General features: G+C 45.4%; 3 protein-coding genes across 4 annotated transcripts; 2 read left to right on the top strand and 1 right to left on the bottom strand.

Annotated features, from left to right (window-relative positions):
- Positions 1-402: 402 nt before the first annotated feature.
- On the bottom strand, positions 403-3,904 carry LOC107276845 (uncharacterized). Of its 2 annotated transcripts, XR_010737574.1 has the most exons (4): positions 2,887-3,904; positions 2,169-2,371; positions 1,675-1,765; positions 403-1,209 (listed from the first exon to the last, which is right to left on the bottom strand). XR_010737574.1 is itself a non-coding variant. In XM_026021454.2 (3 exons), exons 1-3 carry the CDS (start codon positions 3,089-3,091, stop codon positions 928-930), a joined length of 690 nt encoding a protein of 229 aa, XP_025877239.1. In that variant the 5' UTR covers positions 3,092-3,903; the 3' UTR covers positions 403-927. The 2 variants fall into 2 exon arrangements, 1 of the variants encoding a protein (XP_025877239.1); XM_026021454.2 differs by lacking the exon at positions 1,675-1,765 and having other exon boundaries at positions 2,887-3,903.
- A 9,840-nt stretch (positions 3,905-13,744) lies between these two features.
- Positions 13,745-14,280, top strand: LOC136354211 (uncharacterized). The gene is made up of 2 exons (XM_066305900.1): positions 13,745-14,176; positions 14,272-14,280. Exons 1-2 carry the CDS (start codon positions 13,745-13,747, stop codon positions 14,278-14,280), a joined length of 441 nt encoding a protein of 146 aa, XP_066161997.1.
- A 422-nt stretch (positions 14,281-14,702) lies between these two features.
- LOC136354210 (uncharacterized) lies at positions 14,703-15,677 on the top strand. The gene has a single exon (XM_066305899.1). It carries the CDS (start codon positions 14,703-14,705, stop codon positions 15,675-15,677), a length of 975 nt encoding a protein of 324 aa, XP_066161996.1.
- The last annotated feature ends 6,218 nt before the right edge of the window (positions 15,678-21,895 follow it).

Genomic DNA, 21,895 nt, shown 5'->3' with positions numbered 1-21,895 from the left:
AACATATGCTGTCAGTATGGTGAGTCGATATATGCATGATCCAAGAAGTGGTCATATGGAGGCGATGTATAGATATCTATCACCCATCTTGAGGGGGAGTGTTGGGCTGTAAATAGACTAGTTATGTATGTGTGTCTTGTGTGCTGGCCCATCTATTGAAGAGGGCCCATCCCATGTATATGTAAGTGAGAATGGCAATAGAGAAAGTGAAGCTTCCAGAGAAAAAATCACAAGACTTCAATCGGGCCCCTGGAGCTGGTTCCATGCGAGGTCAAGGTGCTTCAGATGATGCAAGGAGAGAAAGGAAGGACTTATCTGGCCAAAGAGAGATCCATCATGTACATCGTCTGATAAATCGAACGACAAATCATCATGTACTCGCATTGAACCTAAGTGAGATTGTACATTCTCAGTCAGGCTGGTCAGAATTAATTCTCTGAAGACCATGAGTTGATCAATTTAGGCTGGAAACGGAAGATAACGTATAGCTTACAATTAACTGCACTCAAGTCAGATAAAAGGATGAACTCTTGACATATGCACATTGACATTGTCATCGTTCATGAGATCATTCTTTAGGGAGACACTAAATCAAAGGAATCATTGACCAGGAGACAGTTGCCAGCATCTTACAGAACCCAAGATCAAGTGTTCTACAAGAACTTTCAAATCTTTGAGCAGCGAACTCGGCATGATCTTCAGCAGCAACACCAACCCCATCATCCCCACTACTACTACCATCATTTCGAGTGATGATCGCATGAAGGTTCAGCACCCCTGTACTTTCGACGACGGCGACACTCCGAGCAAGCTTGATCACACCATCATCAGCAACAGCTAGTACAGAACCATCTTTACTGGAATCAACAAGCACCACATCGTCATCGTAACCATCGGTTCTCGCGACGAATCTTCCACGAAAACCGCTTATTGATCCTTGAACAACTCTAACCTCGATCGCCGCCTCCACCGCCCCGCGAGATGGGCAAAGGTGACCTCTACCGAGCAACGCTTGCCTGGCCTTGCCTTTGATCTAACCTGCCCAACTATACTATTTGGCCCCATAGTTTCATACACAATGTATCTGGCACTCAACACCTTATCCTTATCGGATTGTGTTTTCCCCCTAACCTTGAGATCGATTTCGAATTCGATACGCTGAGAGCAGTTGATTGCACGGATAGGCCCTGTCAAGATGAAAGATGGGTCCTGCAAACATATCCAAGTTATTTGGGTAAAAACTAGTTTTTTTTATAAAGTTGATAGAACCATACTAAAAAAACTCCCGAGTAAAAACAAGTAGCAAACATATATTATTGTACCAAATATTGTTTCATTCACAAGCAATATTGACATGATATATTCGCTGAAGTAAACCATTTAGAACTTTGATCAGTAACCCAAGCAATCGATGTTATAGAGAATGTAGCATCGATGGTTAAAATCTAGGTGAAATTTCATCTATAGATATCTGAATTAATCAAGTATCCATAAAAAAAGTGATCAAATAGGTCTTTTTTAAAATTTTATTTTTCAGCAACAATGGCATGAAATATTTAGCTACAATGAACCACACTTGCAAATAGCTTATGCAAGATCAACAGCTGGACATATATGGAGTTTCATCAGTTCAGTTAGATTATAACATCTTATTTATGTTGTTGAAATCCGTACCAACTGTCAATGTTTCGGTCTGGAAAAGATTGTTTTCCTCCCCACTTCGAAATCTCAATTCAATCCAATCTCAAACATGTGCTGCCTACATCTTTTGAATAGTGAAATTCAGGTGAGAAATCTCTCCCCTCCAATTGACTTGTCTAAAAAAAATATAATCATAGCAATGTGATGTCAATGCATAATAAGCTAGAACATTGCGGTAGTTATTAACTGGTAATCCTTCTAAGCTAACATATAATTAAATTCACCACAAACAAGTCGGGGTTCAATATCGCAAATTTTATATTACTAAAAAGTATCGGATGGGTTGACCGGCCCATAGATCGACCCAAATTTTGAAAGAAGTTCCTTTCTGAATAGTTCCAAATTTTAACATATTTCAACCACATCTGAAAAAATATTCCCTAACACGGGGAACTAAAAATCCTGAAATTTTAGTCCGAGATATACTGAACCTACATTTTCACAATTTATAAGTTTATATAATATACCTCCGTGGTGAGTGTCTGGGCGTCGCCCCTCGGGCGATTGAAGATGTAGTTGCGCTTGCGGTCGAGCCCATCACGCACCGCGACGAAGCCGAAGACATTGATCGGCCACTCCAATCCGCCTGTGAGGTCAATCACCCTGCACGAGTACACCTCCACGCAGGGGAATATCCGCGCCCCGGGCGTTCGGAACGTGGGGCCCCTAGCTGCAGCAAATTGCAAAAAAGATCAAATTAGAGAGATTATTATGGTCATGTTGGGATCTAGGGATTAAATTTTAGTACGTGTTATATCGGATATTTGGACACTAATTAAAAATATTAAACATAGACTAATGATAAAACACATTCCATAAGCCTGGACTAATTCGCTAGACGAATCTACTGAGCCTAATTAGTCCATAATTAGCCTATGTGATCTATAGTAAACATATGCTAATTATGGATTAATTAGGCTTAAAAAATTTATCTCATGAATTAGCTCTCATTTATGCAATTAGTTTTATTATTAGTCTATATTTAATAATTCTAATTAATGTGCAAACATTCGATGTGACAGGGACTCAAAGTTAGTCTCTGGATCCAAACACCACCTATATCTGTCGTGTTTTGATCTTCTTCTCCTGGATATATATATATATATATTCGATTATGATCCAGATCGAATTAATATTGTTGGTGCTAAGATTTCAGGAATTAACAGAAAAATTAATACTACTTACTGACGTCGTCGATCTTGCAGTAGTCGTCCCACAACCACTCGAAGAATACGCGGTACTCGTACGGGTTGGGTTCGGAGTCGGAGTCGTCGTCGACGACGACGATCTGCCCTTTCGCCTCGCCGTCGCCGTCGCCGGCGACGTCGAGGATCGCCGCCGCCTCGGCCACCTCTGCAGGCGACACCGAAACGCACGTCTCAGCTGCCATTGTTGCAGATCGATCGACAGGCTCGAGTCGGTTCGTTTTTTTTCCCCTTATCTTTTATAAGAAAAATAGTATCAGAGTTTTCTTTTTCTAAAACTAACACGATGCCCGTCAGCCCGTGCATTTTGCAACATGATATTCAAATAATAGGGGCAATTGCGTTTTTGACCCTATTTTAAGGTCTAACTACTAATTTGACCTTACTTTCTTAAGTTTGCTCTTTTGACCCTCTTTTTTGTTAAGCCAACATAACGGTGTTAATTTAGAGAAAAATGGCTTTTATGCCCTCACTCATTTGACTCAACTTTTTCAAAGTTTTTGCTTGTCTAATTTCGTGTATTTTTATCTAAAAATGTGATATTTTTTTTTATTACGATAAGTGACAAATTTAAATTAGGTTTGAGGGATTTGACGAGTTTTTAATAGATTTAACTTTTTTTTTTGACAAAATTCACTTAGATTTCACTTAATCCCTCCAGCACCAACAGCATGCAGTCCTCCTGACCGGCTCCGTCTACCTCCAGCCAGGCAAGAACAAAGAGAGGCCAGAGAGAAACGGAGAGCAGCAGCAACAGCAAAAACAAAGCAGCAGCCAAACACCTGCTGGCGAGCTCCCGCGCCATCCTCGACCCGCGCCGCGCGCCTCCTTCCGCGGTCGGCGGCAGCGAGCTCCCGCGCCGCACGCCTCCCTTCGCGCCCGGCGGCGGCGAGCTCCTGCGCCTCCCTTCTTCCGTGCGGAGCAGCTGCTGCCGCTGCCCTCTGCTCACCGGCGCCGAGAGAGATGGGGTTGAGTGCGAATGGATAGGGTTGAGTCCTCAAGGGTATTTTTGTCCGTTTGAATAATAATTTGAATTTTTTTCTTTTCCTAAATGAAACCCTAACGGTATAATAGAAATAGGGTCAGACGGCAGCTTCATTTTTTAAAAGCAGGGTCAAATGAGCAAACTAAAAAAAGTAGGGTCAGATTGGTAGTTAGGCTCTGAAATAGGGTCAAATAAGCAATTGTCCCCAAATAATATGTACATTATATTTTTACTATTTGCTTCTTCTTTTTTCATGCTCTAAAAAAAATACCGGTACGTTGTAACGGGTAAACTAAAATCTATATCTATATACCTAATTAAAAAATACGTAAGGTTTCCGGGTGTTTTATTTTCGTCTGTCACACCAGCGCTTCGCTAAAATCCGGATTTAATCCGGTAAACAGTCCAATCGGCCCTTTTTTTATCCACTCCAAAACCGCGTTTGATATGATACAAGTATGTATCTTCTATGTAACCTCCTGTCACCTGTAGGTGTCTGCCTACTTGGTTAAGGGTGAAAGTTTTCATTTCAGCCACCTGGGCTCCACTCCCAGTTTCCTCTTCCAACCTATTATTACTTGCACTGTATCTATAAGCCCTGTTTTTTTTAACAAATTGGTCCTTTTTAAAAACTTATTTTGAAACTAGTCCCTATAAAAAACTTCAATAGTCCGTTGACTCAGCGCCATAGATCCTGGCGCTGAGCTATAACGTCTCAGCGCCAACAACGTTGGCGCTAACATCTAATCCGAGGTGGTATGAATTTGTTGAGTCACTATAACTCAGCGCCAAGGTGTTTGGCACTGAAGCCCAGACGATTTTAATAGAAGCGCAAGCACTCTAGTATAGCAAAATAGTGATAGCCCAGTGGTTGATGGCTCAAGCTGTGAGCCGTAGGGTTCCAGGTTCGAATCCTGTATCCCACCTCACCTATTTCTCTTTTGAATTTTAGGTTTTTTTTCTTTTCTCTTCCTCATATCATTCTTTTAAAATGTTTTTTCCCTTTTTTTTCTTTTTTTTTCCTTTTCTCTTCCTCACCTTTTTCTTTTTTGTATTTTAGGTTTTTTTTTTCTCTTCCTCATATCATTCTTTTAAAATGTTTTTCCCTTTTTTTTTCTTTTTTTCCTTTTCTCTTCCTCATAGCATTATTTCAAAATTATTTTTTTCTTTTTGTTTTGTATTTTAGGTTTTTTTTTATTTTCTCTTCCTCATAGCATTCTTTTAAAATGTTTTTTTTCCTTTTCTCTTCCTTTTTCTTTTTTGTATTTTAGGTTTTTTTTTCTTTTCTCTTCCTCGTAGCATTCTTTTAAAATGTTTTTTTCCTTTTCTCTTCCTCATAGCATTCTTTCAAAATTAATTTTTTATTTTTGTTTACAAAATAGTTTAAGTTCTCAATTGGCACATAATATACCACTTTAATATTTTTTTCCAAATTCAAAAAAATTTGCAATTTAAACATATCTTTTGAAGATAGTATCATGAGACAAACAGAAAAAAAAAAGAGTGAGAGAGAAGAAAAAGAAAAAAAAATGGGAGAGATGGGGGATCGAAAGAAGAACAAAAAAAGGAAAAAAAAAGAGTGAGAGAGAGAAGAAAAAGAAGAAAAAGAAAAAAAATAAAGAGTAAGAGAGAGAAGAAAAAGAAGAAAAAAAATAAAGAGAGAGAGAAGAAAAATGGGAGAGAAGGGGGATCTAACCCTGCTCCATAGGGATAGAGTAGATGCCTGCTACCACTATGCTATTAGTGCGTTGTTGAAGATGAATGCCTCCGCAACAATTTAAATCATCAGGACCTCAGCGCCAAATACCTTAGCGCTAAGCTATGATGACTCAGCAAATTCATGCTACCTCGGATTCGAGCTTAGCGCCAACGTTGTTGGCGCTGAGACGTTATAGCTCAGCGCCAATGTCAATGGCGCTGAGTTCACGGCCTATTTTTAGTTGAAGTTTTTTGTAGGGACTAGTTTCGAAATAAGTTTTTGAAAAGGACCAATTTGTTAAAAAAAAGGCTATAAGCCTCTCTTAAAATAAGTCTACTTTGCCTCCCTCGTGTCAAATCATATTTGCCTTCAAATTTTCTCTCCCTCCACCACTTGCACAGACCATGCATGTGCAATGGCTGAAAAATCAGAAGTTTTGCACCGTTTTTTTCAACAGATTTTTATTGATCAAGTCTATAGGCCTCTCTTAACATAAGTCTACTTTGTCTCCCTCGTGTCAAATCATATTTGCCTTCAAATTTTCTCTCCACCACTTGCACAGACCATGCATGTGCGATGGCTGGAAAATCAGAAGTTTTGCACCTCTTTTTTCAACAAATTTTTATTGATTATGAAATTTTATAATGAATTGGTTTTTAATTCAAAAATTAAATATAATTAAATTATATACACAAAAATCAATATAAATATATTGTTTACCTAGGTCCTAGAATAAGTCTACTTTCCCTCCCTCCTCTCAAATCATATTTGCGCGTAAACTTTTTTTCTCTCAACCACTAGCACGGACCATACACATCCAATGGCTGAAAAATCAAAAGTTTTGCACCGCTTTCTTCAACAGACTTTTAGTGATTCTGAAATCTTATAATGCACTAGTTTTTAATTCGAAAATTAAAGATAATTATATTATATAAAAAAATCAGTATAAATACGTGAACCAACCGGTATTTTTTTAAAACATGAAAATTGAATATGTGCATGGCATGAAACTTCACACCATGGCTCCGTTCCTTTTATCTCGATTTTTGTTAGCGCGTTTTTAAAACTTTCTATATACAAGTTAATATAAAATACGAGATAACTTTTCTTAATTTTGTAACAATAAAACTCAATTAATCATGCGCTACGAGGTTTTCTACAAAAGAAAAAGGAATGGTATGATACGGCTGGCACTGTTTAGGTTTAGTCGGTTAGAGCTTAGTACTGTACTGTTCCATTGTGCTTATAATCAATGCAATGTTATAGCAATCATCAATTATGAAAAAAGATTATAAAAGTGTCATAAAAATGTAGTTTAAAATAATTAATGACCTCCCAAAAAATTCATTATTGACTTATACGTGAAGATGCGTTGCTCGGACATCCGTTTCTCCAATGCTACAATCATCAGGACCATGTGTTAGGGACATCATTCATATTCTGCACGCGTAGAGCGGATTAATTGTCGAAGCACAAATATGCATTTGTGACATTTGTGACAACTATGAATTATCGCCGGTATTTATGATCATACTTAGGTGCTTCAGTAAATCATTGAGGTCAAATTTCATCCACCTAACCATTACCCAATGTTACCCAATGTAATGCACAGGTATTTTATTCTGTCGTCCACGCGTGAGTCCTGACACGATCCATCTCTACGTGAGTATGTGTTCGATTTTGGAAATGATATCACAGTTTGTCACACAAGGGTTGAGGGAGAGAATGAGCGTATTTTTTTATCCGTCGTGATTATCATTAGCCTAATGAATAATTTATCTATCTTGAAACATTACTATATACATGTTAACTCTAGACTTTATAGCATTTAACTGTTTTTACCTGTAACGAAGCACGCGCATTTTTCTAGCATAACAATAATATAATTAAAATAGCCTTCACATGTTGCAACGCACGGGCATTTTTTTTAGTTATATACTAAATATAAAAATATTAGATGATTAGGGTTTAGTTTCACATGATATGAGCTCTTTAAGAAAATATATTCCTAATGAAATAAAAAAAAGTTCAACTTAAGGGACCACAAGTGTACTTATTCCATGCGGAGCATACAGGCCCATGAGGCGGCCAATAGTGGGGGGATAACTTTAGGGACATAAAGTGAACTTATTCTGTGAGAAGATTACACGCGGCCCAATAGTGTGGGTGGCATGGGAACGTGTGGACCCCCGTTTTTATAACAGGAATCAATTGTGTAAACAGTACCATTTCCCTGGATCAAGTAGTCTGGTACACACGAACTCATAGCTGAAATATCAAGTGCACATACACGAGAGTCTAGTACGAATTATTACATCATAAGCCCGCAGGCACAGTCTTAAATCATCGGACCGAGCGGTCCGGAATACATCCAAAAGAAGAAATAGATAAGGCAGCGGAATTCAGGCAGCGGCATGCCATTGCCACAGGCAACGACCGTACTAAGACCTACTGAGCGCCATCGTCTTCATCTCCCTCCTGGTAGTAGGCATAGGGATCCTCCGAGGCTTCATCTCCCGCTTCTGATTAATTTTATATTTGTAAGGGTGAGTACCAACCGTACTCAGCAAGCCACCACAGCAATGATGCACATGACAGAGGAATTCAAAGGATGGCTATGGTTCTTTTGCGCAAAGCAAGTTTTGTAATTCTTTTCACAAGCCTAAGACCTAGCATAGACTGATCAAGTTTTAATACCAGTGTTCATATTAAACAATGACGGTTCTGTCCACCATCCATTGTGATCCCAAGGATAGCTTCCCGCCATTGAGTCGTTATGGTTTTCTGAGGACGTCCACATTCCCGCCTCTCAGGAAGTGGCTCCATCAGCATAAAAATCATCATGCAATATCTCATCCCACACAAGTTAAAGAATTTAGAGTCTAACCAAGTGTAATACATGTCCCGGTGCTCAATAACCGCGAGCACGGCTATTCAAATAGATTTGGTTTACTCACACTGCAGTGGATGTACACTTTACCCGCACTCTGCGACTGCCCAACACATGAGCCTCGTCCCAACACATGAGACGCGTCACGGCAAAGCTTTTCGATAACCTTGCATTGGCAGTACCCGCTCCATGAATTTAAATCCTCATGCACTCTAGGCGTCCATGTTTCTAGCAGTGAGAGGAGTTCTGGCGCTCCCGGGAAAGAGAAGTCTCACACACATATTAAATTATGGTTCAAGTTAAGTTCTCTCTCTCACACACTCATGGCAGTCCTACCAATGGCGACACCGATGTAGGGCACGCCTCTCGGCCCTACCTCAACGGCTGTCCCACCGTAGCGCACCTGCCTCACTCAGGGGTGAACCATCTATGCAGGGATACTGCCTCCGCTCGGCTATCTAATCCGCTAGGTCTATACCCATTCGAGAAGTACGGTTGTACGGGGGTCGTTTCATGCTTAACTTCATGGCTCGGTCCTTAATTGACCGGGGACGGTACTAGCCTTTTCCAGATACCACCCAAATCCTCCGTCCGCCCCAGTCGAAAACAGTTGTTTAAATTTTATTTCTCCTCTCACAAATCATGTCATCAACATCATGGCAATGTGGCGCTCATGTCTCCACATGCCGCATCTCAATTACCTTCCCAAAGGTAATTGCCCAAGCATATAGCATTTGATAAATATGAGTATGCATGATTCTAGAATGGCATTTCTAAGCAATTGTCATAATTGACTAGGGACTCATACGTAATCATGGTTACAAGGATTTTAAGGGTAAACAATAATCAAGGCATGGCATAATCACAAGTAGGATGTTCATCTTATTTGTAAACAAAACAATTACGCAATTAGGATCAACATGTTCAAGGAATAGTGATGACTTGCCTTGCTCAAAGTCTTGCGGGTCTTGGCCTTCGCTTGGATCTGCAACTCCCTCGGGCTCTATAGTTACGTGCGAAAATTGATTTGAATTCGGTTAGAATTCAAATAAAAATCCAAATAAATCTAAATGAAAGTCGAATGCGAAAGTCGATTCCTTTTTATTAACTTTACTATCTGCGAACTACGGCAAACCCAATTTCGATTTAAACTATTTTGCGGGTATAAATATTTTGTTGTCATAAGTTTTTAATTTACTCATCCCGAGCATTATATCCATATAATAGGTTAGAAATTTCTATTACGAGCTAAATATCGGACGAAATCCTAGAAATATTATACGATTTAATTTAGTCTATGACTAAACGATTAAATATAATACACGGCTAAGATTCCTAGTAATTAAATCCGAATTTCTACCGTGAACCGATGACTTATAGAGATTACCAAAAATAATCTATAATAATCTATAAGAATTCATCTAATTGTTTAGTTATTAATTATATCTAAATTACTACCAATTTTAATCTAATCTGATCAAGAAACATATTTTTATAATTAACTCGGAATTTTGATCGAAATACTATTACGCTCGAGGAATTTCCAAAAATAATCTATGATTAACCCCGACCATTTTTATTTCCTAAATCCTCCTAATTTCTCCCCCAATTTCCCTTCTATTTTCTCCTTTTCTTCTTTTCTATTTTCCCTCTTTTTCTCTCCTCTCTTTCTTTTTCTCTCTTTTCTCTCCCTCTCTTTCTTTTTCTCTCCTTTTTCTCTCCTCACTCCTTTTTTTTCTCTGCCGGCCTCTCTTTTCCTCTCCCTCTCTCTCTCGGCTCTCTCCCACACGAGCGGCGGCGGTGGACGCAAGGGGGAAGGAGGGCGGCTCACCAGCGGCGGCAGCGGCGACGACGATGGCGGCGACGGTGGCGCACGGCGACGCAGGAGCGGCGACACGGCGGCACGGGAACGGCGGCGCGGGAACGGCGGCGCGGCGGCACGGGAACGACAACGCGGCAGCACGGGAACGGCGGCGCGGCGGCACGAGAGCGACGGCGCGGCGGCACAGGAACGGCGGCGCGGTGGCACGAGAGCGGCGGCGCAGTGGAGAGGGAAGAGGGGAGGAAGGGTGAGATGGGGTGGGGGAAAATGGAGAGAGGGGGGGGTATTTGTAGAGAGGGGGAAAGGAGAGGAGGAGGGGCGGCGGCGTAATGGCGACGCGACGGCGGCGCTCGGGGCGGGACGACGGCGACACGCGGGCGGCGACGCTATGGCGGCGCGGGGCTCGGAGCGGCGATGCGACGGGCTGCGGTGCGGGGCTCGAGACGGGCGACGCGACGGGAGACGGGCGACGCGACGGGTGGCGTGGGAGCGGCGTGACAGGCGGGGCGACGACGGGACGGCGCGGCGCGGCGCGGGGCTTGGCGCGCGGCGACGACGACACGACGGCGACGGGCGACGTGATGGCGACGGGGCGGCGCGGGGCTCGAGGGCGACGGCGACACGACGGCGACGCGGTGCGGCAGCGGCAATGGGACGGCGGCGCACGGCGGCAAGCGACGATGGCGACGGCGCGCGGCGGCTCGGGGCGCGAGGCGGCGATGGGACGCGCGAGCGGCGACAGGACGTCGACCGCGACGGCGACAGCGGCGACGGCAGAGGGGAGGCGGAGCGGCGCGCGGCGCGCGGTGCGCGAGGCAGCGTGGCAGAGGAGGGGCTAGGGCTAGGGGAACCACGTCGAGCACCTAGAGTGCAATGAACAGTGCACTTTCCTATTTTTCTCATTTTAGTCTATTTCTTTTATAAATTTGATTCCACAATTCCTAATTTTTACATAAATGAAGTTTACTCCATATTTGTGTTATCCTAACTAAAAATTCACCCTAATTTAATATCACTCATATTTTGTTTATATAATTTATTTGAATTTTTAATTAGGGTTAATTCTCATTCCATCGTACTAAAATTTAATTATTGCTAATATGGTTGCGATAATATTTTATTTATTTCCAATCCCACCTAATCTTTATTTTAATTTATATTTTAATTATTTATTTAGCCAACTTGATTTTTAGGGTTTATTCCTAGTTAGTTATTCATTATTCGCGATTAATAAATTCCCAGATCAAAATCCAATGAAACAGGCGAATATAATCGGCATGATGCAATTTATTTCTTGAAAAGTTTTTGAAAATCCGTATTTTTGGTGTTTTGATTTCGTTGGTCAAATTTTCAGGGTGTTACAGAACGGCGCCCAGCGCGACGCGGGAGAAGTTGGGGCCGTCTGATCTGATGGACAATCCTGATTGATCCCGACCTGATCCCGACCTATATAACAGTCCAAACTGTAACTCTAAAATCATTTCCCCTCCCCCCCTCTCTCTCTCTCAAAACAATGGCGGCGACGCCTCTCCCCCTCCGCTGCTCCTCCTCCCCCTCCACCTCTCTCTCGCCTAATTTAAGTAATTTATTCTTCTTCATGTAATTATTAGTAACTTAATAATTAAAGTAATTATTACTTTTTTTCCTATCATTTGATTCATTGTTAAATATACTTTTATGTATATATATAGTTTTACCTATTTCACAAAAGTTTTTGAATAAGACGAACGGTCAAATATATTTAAAAAGTCAACAGCGTCAAATATTTAGGGAGAAAGGGAGTATATATAGGGCCTATTCTGGTTGCTCATGAGAGGATATCTAACCCGGCGGCAGCGGCGGCGGAGACGAGGAGACATTGCAGGTGAGGAGGATGACAGGCAGCTGCTGCGATGGAGAGGGAGACGGACGCGTGGCGTCACTGAGGGTGAGAGAGTGTCAAGGAAAAGAGAAGGTTGATAAGCGATAAAACAAGGTGAGCCATTAGTGTATAATTAATTAAATATTAATAATTTTATATTTTAAAAATAGATTAACATGATTTTTTAAGGTAAGTTTCCTATATATTTTTTTTTTCAAAAAACACACCGTTTAGTAGTTCTAGAAGCGTATATGCGGAAAACTAAATAAATCTTCTCTCTCACCTGGTGCCGAACGCAGACAATTTGGTGTGGGCTCTCTTGTCATTGACTCGGTTCCATACTAAAAGTGTTGTTTTTCTTAAAAAAAATTCATATCACATATATGTGTTGGTTTACTTTAAAAAACATATGCTTATAAGAATAAATTACATTTTGGGTCACAAATTATTACCAAAGTTTCATTTTGAACCATGTTTTTTTTTTACTTTGGACCATGTATTTTTTTCCAATGTTGCACTTTAGATTGGGTGGTCCACATATCAATCAGACTAACCACCTCTATTGTTCATGTGTCACTTAAATGTGGGCCACCCGGTCCAAAGTGCAATATTTGACAATAATATATATTTCAAAGTGAAAAAGACATTGTAAGGTGACCCAAAGTAAAACTTTGGCAAGAATTTATGGTCCAAAATGTAATTTACTCTACTTATAATACTAGTGTCATTAAAAAATCATAAAAAAATAATAAGATAGATCAATATTAATATCTATCACTATGTAAATACACAAATTCACATTCGACCTATGCAAGTTATGAAAATAGATATACCAACATTGTACAATGGTTATAGTTATATTTGTTTCTATTTATTTGTGAATCGATCTTACAAATATATTTATTACCTTTCAGATTATGTGCATAAAACAAGGGGAGGGGGTGTCCCCTTGAGGGTGAAAATTAATTAACCACCTCCGTGCCACTGTCGCTGACGACGCATTTGGGAGCTATTGAGGAATAGGGACTGTTTCCAAAAAAGGAATAGGGAACTTGACTAGCTGAAAAAAATATTAAACAAATTGTTGTTGTGGATTATCTACTTGATTAAAGTATGATCTAATTAAATATTCGTCTAAAATATTCTAATAAACAAAACTTAACAAATAAATTAAAGCAAGAGATGTACAACAGAAGAAAACTTTGTGATAAAATATGTTTCTTGAAGCTTGGAGCAACAATCCGTTTTAACCATCCGGTAAGTAAACTGAAAACAGCTGAGCCACCTAGCTTACGGCAGCTTCCTTCCTCTCTCGAACCCTCTCTCTCGAACCCTCGCCTACTACATTCTTTTTCCCTTCTCCCGACCCCTCTTCCTCCTCGATTCCGGCGGCCTCGTCGCCGGCGGAGGGAGGGAGAGGGGTCGTCCCCCCTCCCCTAGTATAGTTTAGTAGCCGGGCTAGTCTCGTTAGGTCGGGTTCTTCCCGTTTTGCTTCTCGTTGGTGTGGTATGGAGGTTGGAGTCGGCGGCGGGGTTGCGGATGTAGCCATACTCGGTGATGGCGACGCGATTACGACCGAAGATGACGGCGGCGGCGGCGGCTCGGAAGCGGTCCACGGCGGCGGCGGCTGCTCGGATGCGGTCCGTGGCGGCGGCGGCGGCTCGGATACGGCCCACGGCGGCGGCGGCTGTTCGGATGCGGTCCATGGCGGCGGTGGCGGCGGCTCGGTTGCGGCCCACGGCGGCGGCGGCTGCTCGGATGCGGTCCGTGGCGGCGGCGGCGGCTCGGATGCGGCCCACGACGGCGGCGGCTGCTCGGATGCGGCCCGTGGCGGCGGCGGCTGCTCGGATGCGGCCCAAGGTGGCGGCGGCGGCTCGAATGCGGCCCGCGGCGGTGGTGGCTGCTCTGATGCTGCCCACGGCTGCGCTGTTGCTGTCTCTGGCGGCGATGACTGCGCTGTTGTGGCCTACGTCAGCATCGGTGGTGTTAGTCTGGTGCTTCTGCTCCACCTTTGTTAGTAATAAGTCTAGCTGCTCAGAGTAGTTAGTTTCCCTCTGTTTTTACGTTGAGTCTTGCACATGATCTGTTCATCCTGTTTGTGTGCATAGTGGGCTTGACGCACGCTGCGTTCGTGCGGAGTCCGTGGTGTCGTGCGTGGTGTGCTCCAGTTCGTGGGATGGCGCGAAGTGGCAAGGAGTGTGGCACGCACAATTAGGAGGCCACTATGGCCACGTTTAACTTTCTTGTAATTTGCTATTTAAGGTTAAGCTCTAATCCAGAAAAGCTGCCAGTTAATGCAGCGCCAAAATACTCTGTGTTGCTCTGTTTCTGTTTTGCCAGACAAGCTACAGTTTTTCGTTTTGCCGCTAACAATTGGTATCAGAGCCTTCGGTGATCGCCGGGATTCCTGATGTCGCTACCAACGCCGCACGTCTCCCACACACCACCGCGTCGTCGCTGGCGCTCGCCGTCTCCGCGCCGTGGCCGTCATGGCGGCCGCGGCCAAGTCGTGGTGGAACGCGTCGTCCGCGAGGCGACCATGAGCAGCGTCGTCTACCCGACACTCACCCGCACAAATTACCAAGACTGGGCGCTGGTAATGCGGGTGAACATGCAGGCCCAAGGTCTGTGGGGCGCGGTGGAGCCGGAGGGCGATGATCTCGTCGACTACCGGCAGGACCGGCAGGCGCTCGCCGCGATACTTCGCGCCGTGCCCGCCGAGATGCTCGCCACGCTCGCTGTCAAGGAGACGGCGCAGGAGGCGTGGGAAGCGATCAAGACTCGCCGTATCGGTGTGCAGTGCGTGCGTGAGGCGAATGCACAGCAGCTGCGCCGAGAATTCGGTGATATCCTCTTCGAGGACGGTGAAACCGTCGACAACTTCTCGATGCGGATCGGCGGCCTCGCCAACAACCTTCGCACCTTAGGTGATAATATCACTGAAGCTGAGGTCGTTCAGAAATTGTTGCAGGTTGTCCCAGAACATCTCCAGCAAATAGCCATCTCGATTGAGACCTTGCTCGACGTCAATGAGCTGTCTCTCGAGGAGGTTACTGGGCGTCTGCGCTCCGTCGAGCAACGCAAGCAGCGCAAGACTGCGGCGGCATCGAGTCGGGTCGACGCCAATGGCCGTCTCCTCTTCACCGAGGAAGAATGGCTGGCGAAATTCCGCAAGGCGGCCTCTCTGCAAGACGCCGCTCACTCCTCCGGCAGCAACGGCGACCGCCGGGGTCGAGGGCATGGGAAGAAGGACGATGGAGCCCCGAAGGAGGCCCAGCCCAAGCCAGCCAACCCGGGAGGCCGTAACCCGGGAAATTGCAAGAATTGCGGCAAGAGGGGACATTGGGCCAAAGACTATCGCAGCGAGCCCAAGGCCCAGCAAGCTTACGTAGCCCAGGAGGAGGACGAAGAGCCTGCTCTGCTCCTGGCCAAGGTGCAGCTGGATCCGCCGCGTCCTCGCGTCGCTGCACCGACAAACGTCGTCTCGCCACCGAGCGCGCCGAGGGCGCCGTAGCCGATGGGCGAACTCGCCGTGGTCGAGGCCAAGGTCTTCGTGCAGCTAGACGACGGTGGCGAACATGATCCGGCGATGTGGATCCTGGATACTAGCGCAACCAACCATATGACCGGGTCCCGCTCCGCTTTCGCCGAGCTCGACACGGCGGTCACCGGCACTGTTAGGTTTGGCGACGGCTCGGTGGTTCGCATCGAGGGCCGCGGCACCGTCCTGTTCTCCTGCAGGTTCGGGGAACACCGCGGCATCGCCGGGGTCTACTACATCCCGCGGCTCACGGCGAACATCGTCAGCCTTGGACAGCTGGATCGTTCCGGCAGCAAGGTACTGATTCATCACGGTGTCCTGCGCGTGTGGGATCCTCGAGGGCACCTACTCGTCCGTCTCCGATGCTCCGACGACTGCCTCTACACCATCAAGCTGGACATCGACCGTCCGGTCTGCCTCGCGGCAAGGAGCGCCGAGCCGGCGTGGCGGTGGCACGCCAGGTACGGCCACCTCAACTTTCCTGCTCTCCGCAAGCTCGTGCAACAGGAAATGGTTCGTGGGCTGCCGCTGCTGCAACAAGTCACTCAAGTCTGCGATGGCTGTTTGCTCGGGAAGCAGCGGCGAGCGGCGTTCCCGACGCAATCCAAGTACCGCGCTGACGAACACCTGGAGCTCGTCCACGGCGATCTCTGTGGGCCGATCGAACCTGCAACGCCGGCTGGTAATCGGTATTTTTTGTTGCTTGTCGATGACATGAGCCGCTATATGTGGCTAACCTTGATCAGGAGCAAGGATGAGGCCGCGAACGCCATGAAGCATTTTCAGGCCCGTGCAGAGGTGGAGTCCGGGCGCAAACTCCGTGCACTACGCACGGATCGTGGCGGCGAATTCACCTCAATCGAATTTGGGGAATACTGCGCCAATCTCGGAGTTGGTCGGCAGTTGACGGCGCCCTACTCCCCGCAGCAGAACGGAGTAGTGGAGCGTCGAAACCAAACCATCGTCACCACTGCCCGCAGCATGATGAAGGCGAAGGGTGTTCCTGGGCGGTTCTGGGGAGAGGCCATGTCTACAGCGGTCTTTCTCTTGAATCGTTCGCCGACGTAAAGCTTGGACAACCAGACGCCCTATGAAGCATGGTATGGCCAACAGCCCGCTGTGCATTTCCTGCGCACTTTCGGGTGCGTGGGGCACGTCAAGATCACCAAGCCCGGGCTGAAGAAACTCGATGACCGGAGTGCGCCAATGGTGCTCCTCGGCTACGAGCAAGGCTCGAAGGCCTACCGGCTCTATGATCCAGTCAGCGAGCGCGTCCATGTGTCCAGGGACGTGGTGTTTGATGAAGACGCCGCCTGGGACTGGGGACCAGTGACGCCCGATGGTGCTCCCCAGCTCGAGCCGTTCACCGTCGAACAGGTGGTGACGACCACCATCGGGACGGCACCTGCTTCTTCGCTTACTCCGCCCTCGCCACCATCGCCGGCTCCGTCAGCCCCCACGACGCCGGCACCTCCGTCGCCTCCGTCGCCGGAGGCGGTTGAGTTTGTCACGCCGCCTACCCAGGATTCCATCCTGGACGCCGACACAGATGACGACGTCGTGCCTCGCTACCGCCTGGTGGATAACCTGCTGGGGAATGCCTCACCGCCCGGACACGCTCCGCGGGTGCTGGAACAGCTCGAGCTCCATGTTGTGAGCGCCGACGAACCTGCTTCACTGGCTGAGGCTGAGGCGGATCCAAACTGGCGTGGCGCCATGCAAGACGAGCTTAACGCGATCGTCGACAACGACACTTGGTCGCTCACTGACCTACCCCATGGCCACTGTGCAATTGGGCTAAAATGGGTCTACAAGCTGAAACGTGATGAACAGGGGGCGATCGTGCGCTACAAGGCGTGCCTCGTCGCTAAGCGGTACGTCCAGTGACAGGGGGTGGACTTCGACGAGGTCTTCGTACCTGTCGCCCGGCTGGAATCGGTGCGCCTCCTTCTCGCCGTCGCCGCGCACCAAGGGTGGCAAGTCCACCACATGGACGTCAAGTCGGCATTCCTCAACGGCGAGCTGCTCGAGGAAGTTTATGTCTCGCTGCCGCTGGGTTTTGTCGACGACAACCACAAGAACAAGGTGTATCGCCTGCACAAAGCTCTTTACGGCTTGCACCAGGCGCCTCGCGCGTGGAATGCCAAACTTGATAGCTCCTTGCTGTCACTCGGCTTTCACCGCAGCAGCTCCGAGCATGGTGTGTACACACGCACCAGGGGAGGAAGACGACTGACGGTGGGCGTCTACGTCGATGACCTCATCATCACCGGCGAACACGACGACGAGATCCGCAGCTTCAAGGGAGAGATGATGAAGCTCTTCAAGATGAGTGATTTGGGGGCACTCAGATACTACCTCGGCATCGAGGTTACCCAGGATAGTGATGGGATCACGCTGGGGCAAGCCGCATATGCCGGCAAGATTCTTGAGAAGGCAGGACTCAACGACTGCAATCCCTGTCAGACTCCCATGGAGGTACGTTTGAAATTGAGAAAGGGTTCAAATTTTCCACTTGTGGATGCTACACTGTATCGCAGCTTGGTTGGGAGTCTGCGCTATCTCGTCAACACGCGACCCGACCTGGCATTCTCTGTTGGGTATGTCAGTCGCTTCATGGAGTCACCCAGGGAAGATCATCTCGCTGCCGTTCGGCGCATACTGCGCTATGTGGCAGGCACTCGCTGCTGGGGAATTCGATTTGGCCCAGGTGCACGGTGCGCTTTGCCAATGCTGGTTGGTTACTCTGACAGTGATCTGGCTGGCGATCCAGATGAGCGAAAGAGCACGTCCGGCCAGATTTTCTTCATCAATGGCGGGCCTGTCACTTGGCAGTCCTCCAAGCAGAAGGTGGTGGCATTGTCCTCCTGTGAGGCCGAGTACATCGCCGCAGCCGCCGCAACATGTCAAGGAGTATGGCTCGCGCGGCTGTTAGCGGAGGTGCTGGGCGACGAGATCACCGCACCGCTGCTGAAGGTGGACAACCAGTCCACAATATCATTGATAAAAAATCCAGTGCATCATGACCGGAGTAAGCATATCGATGTCAAATATCATTATATCCGGGAGTGTGCAGAAAAGAAACTGATCGAAATGATGTTCGTGGGAACTGCGGAGCAGCTCGGTGATATATTCACCAAATCTCTGGGCAGAACCAGGTTTCAGGAGCTTCGTTCAAAGATCAGTGTCTGTTCTCTTGACAAGAGCAGTCAGACTTAAGGGGGTGATTTGTTAGTAATAAGTCTAGCTGCTCAGAGTAGTTAGTTTCCCTCTGTTTTTACGTTGAGTCTTGCACATGATCTGTTCATCCTGTTTGTGTGCATAGTGGGCTTGACACACGCTGCGTTCGTGCGGAGTCCGTGGTGTCGTGCGTGGTGTGCTCCAGTTTGTGGGATGGCGCGAAGTGGCAAGGAGTGTGGCACACACAATTAGGAGGCCACTATGGCCACGTTTAACTTTCTTGTAATTTGCTATTTAAGGTTAAGCTTTAATCCAGAAAAGCTGCCAGTTAATGCAGCGCCAAAATACTCTGTGTTGCTCTGTTTCTGTTTTGCCAGACAAGCTACAGTTTATCGTTTTGCCGCTAACAACCTTGTGCAAGTCCACTCTTCCCCAACGTTGTGCTATAGAGAACAGTTCATTCGTCGATGGTTGTGCTTTTCACTGCATCAGGGTGGCTGGATCTGGGACCCTTCTTTCTCTTTGTCTCCGGGCAGTGGCATCCACGCTGGGTGTGCCATTCGGGTTGAGTTCAAGCTCCTCAGATTCAATGGTGAACTCCGTGGTAAAGTTTGGTTGAGTCCGGTGAAGCTTACACCAAAATCTATGGCTCAACAGCAAATCTCCAATTTGTGCAGTTTCTGTGGAGGCGACCGACGGGGATTAACGGTTCGTCAAGCGGTCTGCATGCTAAAGGAGACCTAAGGTTGCAATCGTCGCGGCCTCGCCGCTGCTCCCTTTTGCGCTGCCTAGTTTCAAGAGGTTGTTTGTGTTCTTGGTCCAGTTTTCTATTATGTGCATCTTGCTGTCTCTGTTGACGATGTTCGGGGGCTTGCCCTCTTGATCTGTTGCTCTAATATATGTGTTTAAGTTTCAAAAAAAAAAAAACCTAGCTTACGGCTGTTGCGTTGCGTCAATAAATTTGTTCTTATGCCACTGTACCTTATAGTCAACCTTTCTTACCAAAAATTTGACCGGAGTTCCATCGCTGGTCCAGAAAACAAAAAAAAAAGGCTCATCTTGGCCCACAAGGAGCGAGTCTTGGTTGACTCCAAGTCAGTGCCGTGCCGTTCCTCACACTCTTTATTCGACCACCGTCCCGAGATATAAGAATCTAAAATCGAATGAAATATTTTATAGTATAACGAATCTAAACAGATCTGTCTAGATTTACTAGAAAATGTCCCATCCAATTCTACATTCTTATATTTTTGGTATTTTGGGTATTTTGAGACGGTGAGAGTAGCATTTAGATATTAGCAAGTAATATTCGCTCTCTGATCATAACATGTAATACTGTATGTTCAACCCGTCCAAACAATTTAAGCATTTTGTAGTTGTTTAGCGTATTTAAGGTTGAGAGGTGATTCATGTCATAATTAAGTACATAGTAGTATAGAAATACTTATAGTCTTAGTAAAATTGGATTACGGATGGAAACGTGCTAAAATATAGCAACTAGGATAGGATAAGACATAATCTAATATTATAAATTTAAGCACTAGGTTGCTATGTGTTGCTATGTTTTGGACGAAGGGAGTATACAGTCCGGTCAAACTTTTGAGATCTTAATGATTAACAACTATCAGACACCAGTTTGATAATGTAGAAATTGTATATCTAAATTTATCCTGAAACGTAATTTCGTGATCTCGTAAACATCATACTCCCTCCGTCCCAAAAAAAAAAGCCAAACCTTGGGTTTTCGTGTCCAACTTTGATTCGTATTTTTATTGTTGTTAGATAATAAAACATGATTAATATTTTATGCGTGACTTGTCTTTTTAATTTTTTTCGTATTTTTTTCAAATAAGACGGACGGTCAAACGTTGGGCACGGAAACCAGGGTTTGCCTTTTTTTTAGGACGGAGGGAGTACTAGTCCTGGTCACTTCCATTCATATCTTGGCACTGTACGTTACGTAGTAGTAGTAGTAGAATATACTCTTCCATTCATACCTAAATTGAAGACTTACAGAAGAAGACGGAGCAAACTCACTCCACACGGCGGTTCAAGGTTCAGAAACCCATAAAAGAACATGGAATTGCAATGCAAGAGTGAAGAAGAGGTTTTATCCATCGAGTCCTCACCATTGTGAATTTGTGATCATCGACAACAGGTATGTACACACTTGAATCTTAACACAGCACTTAACTCCGGTTTTCTTTTCTGAATCAGCAAATTTCTTTTAATTAAGAATCTAAATATGGTGCACTTTGCTACTATCTTCCAATGGTGCAGATTTTTTTAAAATTTTTTCTTTGTTCTTTTGGGGGTTTAGTAACAGGGTCTTGGCTTGGGGACTGGGGAAGAAGGCAGCAGCCAGCATGATGATTCGTGAGATCTGCATGGTATGTATACATCAGACATTGCACATATCCTTGCAATATATACCTCCTCTGTTCTTGGAGCTTTTAAATTAAGTTACTCCATCTTGTCTTGCAACTCTGCAGGAAGAGCTGGTTTAGATCTAAGACAAATTAACTGGAGTTACTTTAATACTTTTACCGAGTATAAGATTAGCAAATAATATAAGCATACTTGTTGGGTCTCCATACTATCCGAAATGTCACCTACACAATCATTACTATCCTAAACTTTTGCAAAATAACAGTTGATACATGATAAAGATTCAATGCAATTCTGTTCGACGATGTCCTTAAATCTTCAGTATCAAAGGAAAAAGTTAGGTAACCCAACATTTCTGTAAAAGCGGCCGATATTCCCGACCAACCAAGTATCGTTTTTGAAAAAGCGATACCTTTTTTATTCAAGCCATATATGAATTTTGATTTTTCTAATTTTTGCCAATGTTGTATCCAAATTGCCACTACTGAATGAAAAAACAATAACAAGAAAATGATTATAAATTATTTGCATAAAAGCTTAAGACCAAGTCTACTTGTTTAAATAAAAGAATAGGAAATGCTCTTATGAAACTAAATAAAAAAACCCAAGGCTCTTCGTGTGCG

Source organism: Oryza sativa, chromosome 11 (genome assembly GCF_034140825.1).
Source record: "Oryza sativa Japonica Group chromosome 11, ASM3414082v1".
Lineage (NCBI taxonomy): Eukaryota > Viridiplantae > Streptophyta > Magnoliopsida > Poales > Poaceae > Oryza > Oryza sativa.
This window is presented reverse-complemented; position numbering and strand designations above follow the sequence as displayed.